This window comes from Dromaius novaehollandiae, unplaced genomic scaffold, assembly GCF_036370855.1.
Source record: "Dromaius novaehollandiae isolate bDroNov1 unplaced genomic scaffold, bDroNov1.hap1 HAP1_SCAFFOLD_30, whole genome shotgun sequence".
NCBI lineage: Eukaryota > Metazoa > Chordata > Aves > Casuariiformes > Dromaiidae > Dromaius > Dromaius novaehollandiae.
The window spans coordinates 3,945,076-3,953,209 of record NW_026991333.1 but is presented as its reverse complement, the minus strand read 5'-3'; the positions used below and the strand labels follow the sequence as shown (position 1 = coordinate 3,953,209).

General features: G+C 50.9%; 1 protein-coding gene across 1 annotated transcript; it reads left to right on the top strand.

Moving 5' to 3' along the window:
• Positions 1 to 2,716: 2,716 nt before the first annotated feature.
• On the top strand, positions 2,717 to 3,822 carry LOC135325824 (olfactory receptor 14J1-like; the record flags this gene model as incomplete). The annotated part of the gene is made up of 2 exons (XM_064503802.1): positions 2,717 to 2,795; positions 2,897 to 3,822. Coding segments are annotated over exons 1-2 (1,005 nt in total), but the record flags the coding sequence as incomplete, so codon positions are not given.
• Between the last annotated feature and the right edge of the window lie 4,312 nt (positions 3,823 to 8,134).

Here is an 8,134-nt window from a genome sequence, read left to right as displayed (position 1 = left end):
GGAGTGTGCCACAGCTCTGCCCAGAGCTGTAATTCAGAGCACTCCAGGGTGCTGCGTGCCCGGGGCAGGGACTCTGCTGCCTGCGAGGGTCAGCACTCAGCCTGCCCAGGGAACTCCCCACAGCACTGTGGGGAGAAGCTCAGGGTGGAAGGAGAGGGAAAGGAAGGCGTTTTCCTTCTAGGGTGTGTGCTTTCGATTCCCTAATTTTGTCAGGAGTAAAACAGGAAAGAGTTTTCTGAAAAATCTGAGACTCCTAAACCTTCACTCTCAGAGAGCAATAGGTCTGTCAGAAAGCTCAGCAAACCCCTTCAGCCCCACCTCAGCCTACAGACAGCACCAGCACCACCTTTATGGCCTTGTCAGGGGTTTCCTGACCTGCTCCACAGCACCTTGGAGCACAGCAATGCCTCTGCCTAATGCCCTGTCCCAGGCAGTCTCTGCAGGGCAGAGCTGAGCACGCGGAGGATGGGATGGGGTCTGTGAGCACTGGCAGGGAAAAGACAGTGGGACAGAGAAAGAGCTGCCAGCAGGGACAGCTGCAGGCAGCAGAGACGGGCAGGGAATGAGAGGGAACTGCGAACAGAATCACCATGGGAGGATGCATTTGGGCAAGTCATGGTCAGTCCCTCTGATGCAGACACCTTCCTCTGAGCCACTCTCCTGTGTCTCTGCTCCCACCCAGCAGAGCCTCTGCCCTGACAGCCATGGAGTCCAGAGCATGAGCCGCCTCCTCTGCAGCCAGACCTGCAGCAGAGGAGAGGGGCATCTCTCCTGCCACGGGCCCATTTCATGCTGCCTGACAAAGGGGCTGAGAGCGACCACCCTGCCAGGTCCCTGTCTGCCACGTGGCATGTCCAGCTGGGTAAGATGAAAGCTTTCCCGAATGCCCATCTGTCTCTCTCTCCTTGCCTCCCTTGGCAGCAGGATCACTGTGTTGCTCCTTGTTTCCCCTCCTGTGCTTGCTGCTCCTGGTCTTCTCTTGGGCTTTCTGGGGTTGGGGTGCTTCAGCTGCAGTTCAGACACCTGCCCTGCAAGTTGTGCAGGAGGGATCTGCGTAGGAGTAAGCTGTTCCCAGCCCCCCTGAAACCTTTGGGGCAACAGAAAATGCGATCTGTGGGACGGGCAAATTAGTTGACCTTGTCATGCTCTTCATCACTTTCTCCATAGCTGGCCTGAGAGAGAGGAATTTGGAAATCTTCCCTTAAAATCTGAATTCCCCCACTCTCAGCTCAATCCAGTTTCTTTCTGAGAGAAACTTGTGACTGTGAGTGTCCTTTAGCTGAGAGGTGCAAGCGCAAGGCCAAGAGGGGCAAGACTCATTGACAGACCAGATCCCGTGACTTTGCACAAAGTCACGGTGAGCCCTTTTTTTCCTCTTGGGATGCACAAATGCTCATCCTCAGAGCAACTGAACTGCCACAGATTTCTACCCTGTCAAAGAATGCTCCCACAGTGAGAGGGAGATATCTAAAAGCTAAATCATTATCTAATCAGACTTTCCCACTGAAGACTCTATTTCAGAGAAAATGGTGTCGAAATATTGAGCAGCCTTTCCACATAAAGAATAGATATAATCTGCTGCAGGATGTGCACATCAGAGCTAGCCACTTCCCACTCCCACCACAGAGAAAGAGAGCAGATGGTAAATTGGCGTGAGCAGAGGGTCTATCTCGTTGGAGTGGAGACATCCAGAAAGGGTCAGGCACCCCCTGCCTTCACGTGAGTTTCCCTCCCTTGCTAGAAGGAGCTGGTGTGGCTGCTTCAGATACAAACGCCTCTGTTCATCCCTCACAAGGATTTTCCCTTTCCGAGACAGCTGACATGAGAGCTTGTCAGCGTCCTATACTCTCTGACCAGGTTCTTTTAGATATTCCACACATGGAGGGTGTAATGTTTAATATCAAAATTTACTTCTTTGCAGATATTTGACGTTACACGGGATTTTTGATTCAGCAGAGTGATACAGCAATATACTGAAATCACAATACAAGTGTCAGTTACACTTAGCGAAATACAGCAACTGCAGTATACAGTTCAATCACAATACCAGTGTGATCCCCATTACTGGTCTCTATAAGCTCACCGTCACAACGCTGGGCATCCCCGATCGTGGGGAAGGAATACGTGGGCTGAAACCAGCTCAATCACGTTGCTCTTTTCCAAGTTCTTTTGCTAGTTGTTCAGTTTTTATACTTTGTGTTGGGCTGAGCCATGTATACACTCCCCCTCCCATGCTGGTCTGGCTAACTCAGGGAGACATTCACACTCTTTTGATGAATTCAGGGGGAAACATTTACACCAGCTGATCCACTCAGCTGGGGTGTAGTCAGCTGATCTGCTCAACTGACATAGCTGTTTCCCTAAAACAAAGCTTACCCTCCAGTCCTGGTCCCCTTTGCCGTGAGATAAAGCTGGCTTTCTGTGCAACCGCTGTGGTCAGTCACACCCTACCTCATGCCCTGAGCTTCATGGGCACATCACCCTTGCCCATCTCCCCGGAGCTTTCTTCCATGGCAGGGGTATATTGGTTGGTCAAAGTGCTATATTCATCTCTTATTATGGTAAACAGAGAATATTCTCACCAGGCCACTAGACTGAGTCACCTTAGCTCAGCTCGTGGCACCCAAGCCCCTCCTATCCCCACCAAATAACTGGAAATGTTTGTCACCGTCCTCCGTTTACACCCCCCAGCAAAGCAGGACTGACTCCTCTGGAAATGATTAGCAGAAGCCCCTGGTCTGCACGGCACACTCAGCCAGCTCAAACCAGAGCTCCAGACAGGGAGCTGAATGAAGGTAAAGAAGAGAGGAAAAGTGGGAGGTTCTATGAGAAAGGCAAAAGATTTGGCTCACAGAAGACTGCTCTACTTTGTCACTGTCTTTTCCTCCTTGGACAGATCCCCATGCCCAGGGTCAGCAAACGTCCAACGGCAGCTCCTTCACTGAGTTCCTCCTCCTGGCATTTGCAGACACCCGGCAGCTGCAGCTCTTGCACTTCTCCCTCTTCCTGGGCATCTACCTGGCTGCCCTCCTGGGCAACGGCCTCATCATCACAGCCATAGCCTGCGACCACCGCCTCCACACCCCCATGTACTTCTTCCTCCTCAATCTCTCCCTCCTTGACCTTGGCACCATCTCCACCACTGTCCCCAAATCCATGGCCAATTCCCTGTGGGACACCAGGGCCATTTCCGACTCAAGATGTGCTGCCCAGGTCTTTCATTTTACTTTTCTCTTGTCGACTGAGTATTCTGTTCTCACTGTCATGGCCTACGATCGCTACGTGGCCATCTGCAAGCCCCTGCACTATGGGACCATCATGGGCAGCAGAGCTTGTGTCAAAATGGCAGCAGCTGCCTGGGCCAGTGGGTTTCTCAATGCTCTCCTGCACACTGCCAACACATTTTCAATACCACTCTGCCATGGCAATGTCCTGGAGCAGTTCTTCTGTGAAATCCCACAGATCCTCAAGCTCTCCTGCTCAAACTCCTACCTCAGGGAAATTGGGGCTCTTGTGCTTACTCTTTGTTCAGGCTTCGGGTGTTTCATCTGCATTGTGGTGTCCTACGTGCAGATCTTCACTGCTGTGCTGAGGATCCCCTCTGAGCAGGGACAGCACAAAGCCTTTTCCATGTGCCTCCCTCACCTGGCCGTGGTCTCCCTGTTTGTCAGCACTGTCATATTTGCCCACCTGAAGCCCCCCTCCATCTCCTCCCCAGCTCTGGATCTGGTGGTGGCTGTTTTGTACACAGTGGTGCCTCCAACAGTGAACCCCCTCATCTACAGCATGAGGAACAGGGAGCTCAAGGATGCCCTGAAGAAACTGATTCAACTGCTGCTACTTCAGCAGCAATAAGCTGCCCACCTCTCCTCACAAGTGATTTCCAGTTTATCTCAGACAAGTCTTGTGCTTTGTGCATTCTGTCTGTGACAGTCATTTGCACACAAACATTTGAATTCATCCCACTTTTGCAGAGGCACAAACCCTGTCTGTCCAATTGATTAGTCAATGGGGATTGAATTTGGACACTGCCTCATTTTAATACAAATGTCCTTGTTTTCCCATGATGCAATAATGGAAAATTTTCAGGAAGGTTGTGAATCCCTGAAGAAATATTCATCTACCCCTTAAGCTGGTGTACCACTGCTTTGTCTGTTATGCTATGGATTTCATCTCAGCAGTCTTTCACATATTTCCACATGTCCTCATTAAATCGATCATTTCTAAAGTCATCTTTGCAGCAGACTATCTGGGCATAGGCACTTTCCCTTGTTTTCCACTTTTTCTTCTCTCCTTTCTCTTCATTCATTCAGATATCTCTCCTCTCTCTCAGTGCTGCTCTGAGCTTCAGGAAGTGCAAAAATTGCCTCATCTTTCAGGAGTCTAATTGCCTATTTAGCCAACATCTTAGTTGTGTTTTCTCTCTATCCTATCAATCTGTCTGAAACATTTCTACTAAGGCTATCCCTTGTGGAAAGTGGACCTCACTGGAGGCAGCCTGGACTTGAAACACAGTTCAGGAGTTAATTTTCCTTTTCAATAAACTCCATCATGTTTAATTTTTGTTTGATGCCAATTAAGAAAAACCCTTCTGTGTGTATTTGCAGCTGGTTCTCTAAGGAGAACTCGTTAGGGCTTTTTGCACTGTAATGACCCCTCGGGGTACTTGGTGCTGAGTCTATGAATGTCAGATTCTGAGAGGAGAGTGAAGCAACCACTCAAGAAGTTGAATTCAGCAGGAAATCACAAATTTTCTTGGAGTGTTAATGAGTCCCCCTGAGGGCCATTACTCACAAAGCCTCTCCAAGGGCTGATTAGAGCAGAGGCAGTTGTTACAGATAGATAAAGAAAATGTGCAGGTAGCTCTCATGCCTAGAAAACTTGGATAAGTTTTATCGTACCACATGGCCAAGCACTGACACCCAGCCCCTGAGTAGGGTGATGCTTTCTCTGACGCTTTGCTCAGGGCTCTTTGTGGGGGCAGTGTGAGGGTGGGGGTGTGCCACGCTGAGTTAGGTGCAATGAGATGGCACGTCCCAGGCCCCCCCAGCAGGAGGAGGAAACAAGGCCCCAGTGCTGCAAAGAAATGGTGTCTTCTGGCAGGCCTCGATGGCAGATACAGCAGCCATACACAAGAGCACAAACAGAAGCTGTCAGAAGCTTTCAGCCTTGGCAGTGCCCTGGCCTTCTCCACCAGAGCCTGTCCTACACTGTCCCATGCTTGAGCCAGTTACACTGCAGCCTGTAGACACCCAGCCTGCTTCCCCACCTTGCTCTCGCCCAGGGATCTGCCCACCTTTACTGATGTCTCTCCACCCTCCCTTGTTTTTCCTTGAAACACAAAGCTGGGGGCACAGACTCCCTCTGCCTGACCTCTTGTACCACAGCACTACCCGTCAAGGGGCATTTCTTTTTTTAACATCCATTCTGAACCTCTCAAGCTGAAGACTGTAGCTCTTTCCCCTTCTCGTGCAGCTTCCCACCACCAAAAAAAGCACCAAAATCTTTGAAACCTCCCTTCAAGCACTCACGGGCTGCTACTCTACTGCCCTTAGCCTCCACTTCACCAGGATAATGTAGCCCAGGTCCCTCAGCCTCCCTGTACAGCTCATGTGCTGCAGGCAACAAGCCCCATCTTGGCAGACCTCCTCTGCACACTCTCCAGGTCCTCCCCATTCCTCCAGCACTGGGTATACCACACGTGGACGCACGATTCCAGATGTGGCCACCCCAGTGCTGAGTGGAGGGGGATAAAAACAGTCCTAGTCTGGGGGGCCACACGCTTCCTAATGCAGCCCAACATGCAGCTGGTCTGATCTGCAGTGAGCATGCACCACGGGCTCATATGGCATCCCTCCTGATGTCCAGGCCCTTCTCCTCAGGGTCACTCCACCAAGGCCCAACCTGCCGCTTCTCCTTGCACATCTTCAGGAGGTTTCTCTTGGCCTAATCTCCAACCTTCTCAAGGTCCCTCTCAGCTCAAGCTCCTTTGTGTCAGCTGTGAATGTGTGCGTGCAGATGGCTCATCCTATCTTGCCATGCCTCTGACAGGATAACAGCATGACCAACTGCAGGACACCATAGATAATAAAGGCCATGCTGTTCTAAAGGAACTGCCAGAAACAGTTGAAATGAGCATGGCAGCCATCTCAGAGAAGCCAAAGGAAGGTACAAAGCAAGCAAGACCAGGGTCAAGGGGTAAACAGAGGTATGCTGGTTGCATGGGAGGAGATTAGGGTGGTAAAAGAAAAGGGCTTGTAAGGTGAAAAGAGTGGAAAATGCAATAAAAGGTGAAACCAATGAAATATTAGGGCCACCTGGGGACACTGGCCAAGGAGCTCTGAATCTGAACTGCTCTGACCAGAGCAGGACAAGACACATGCAGTTGATGTGCTCATACTTTTGTCTGATGTACTTCCATGGCCATGGGGAAGCTGAATGTTTTCCCTAAGGTCAACAAGGGAAGACCCAGGGTGGAAGGAAATGCCAAATCATTCAGGCTGGAAGGGACCTCCAGTTGTCTCTAGCCCAACGTGCTTCTCACAGCAGGCTCAGCTGTCAGCTCCAAGCAGGTTGGTGAGGGCTTTAGTCATTTAGGACTTGAAAACCTCTGAGGATGGAGATGGCACAACCTCTCTGGGCAACCTGCCCCAGTGCTTCACTGTTTGGATGGGTAAAATGTTTGCCCTAATTCCCAGCCTGAACCTCTCTTGTTTCAGCTCATGCCTCATCCTGGGCCTCCTCCTCCCATGGTGCACAATGGTGAAGAGGCTGGCTCCATCCTCCTGATGACCTCCTGGTAGGTATGGGCAGGCTGTTATTAGGTCTGCCCAAAGCCTCCTCTTCTCCAGGCTGAACAAAGACAGCTCCCTCAGCGACGAAGTCAAGTTTACAAATGTGTGCCTAGGTTGTTTCATGGTTCTTCCAATCCTTCTGTATTTTACTGGATCTGCAGAGGACCTTAGGGCTGTTAGAGTGCAACCACCCTCATGCCATGACTTTCTGCATATGTCACACTCATTTGGCATCATGTTGTAGTGTGCAGGTGCTGTAGATGGTGAGAAAGGCAAGCAGTCATTCATAATTAAAAAGAGGTAACCTCGCACCACGAGGGAGGGCAGGCTCTGGGGATGCCATGCGTGGTGCTAAAACACATGCAGAAAAGGAATTCAGGAGTTCAAGAATCACAGTAGCTATCACCAGAGATGCCAGAATCACCCATCCATGTCAGTTGGAAGCGACCTTGGGAGGTCTCTAGTCCAACCTCCTGCTCCCATCAGGATCAGCACTGAAGTCACATCAGGTTCCTCTGGGCTTTTTCCAACAGGGTCCTCCAAGAACAGGTGGTCCATAAGCTCTTCAGATGCTTCATTATCCTCATGGATTTTTTTCTCCCTGCTATCCCATCTTAGTTTGTAACCATTTCCTCTCATTCTTCTGCCATGAATCCCTGTAAAAGCCTGGTTCGCTATGGGTGGCCACCTTGAGTTGGGAAGCTGCTAAGAGTCACCCCAAAAGCCTTCCCTTCTCCAGGCTGAACAAATGTCACCGCAGCCTCTCCTCCCAGGCCAAATGCTCCAGTCTCCAAGCACCTTGGGGGCCTGCACCTGAAATCATCAGAATGAGCAACAGCATTCTTCTGCACAGGGCCCCAGCTGGATGCAGGATCTGGATGTGCTAGTAGTACAGTAGAGGGGGACAGTCTTTTCCCTTGCTCTCCTGGCTTTGTTCTGGTTCATGCAGGCCAGGATGCTGTGGCTTCCATTGCTGCCAAGGAATGCTGCTGGCTCACGTTCAGCTCGCTGCCCACAGAGACTCCCAGGTCCTTCTCCTCAGAGCTCCTGCCCAGCCAGGGACTCCTCACTCTGTACCACTGCAGGGTGTTGGTCTATCCGAGGGGCATTTGTCCTTCTTGAATTTCAGAAAGATCCTCACAGCCCATTCCTCCTCCTGGCTGAGGTCCCTCTGAATGGCAGCCCTCAAGCATGTGACCATTCTGCCCCATTAGGTGTCATCTTAAATGTGATGAGAATTGCCTCCTCCAGGCCGCAAATGAATCTGTTAGACAGGTCAGGTGGCAGTGTAGACCTCTGCCCCCTCCACTTGTCAGCAACTTCCAGGGAAAGAATGACCC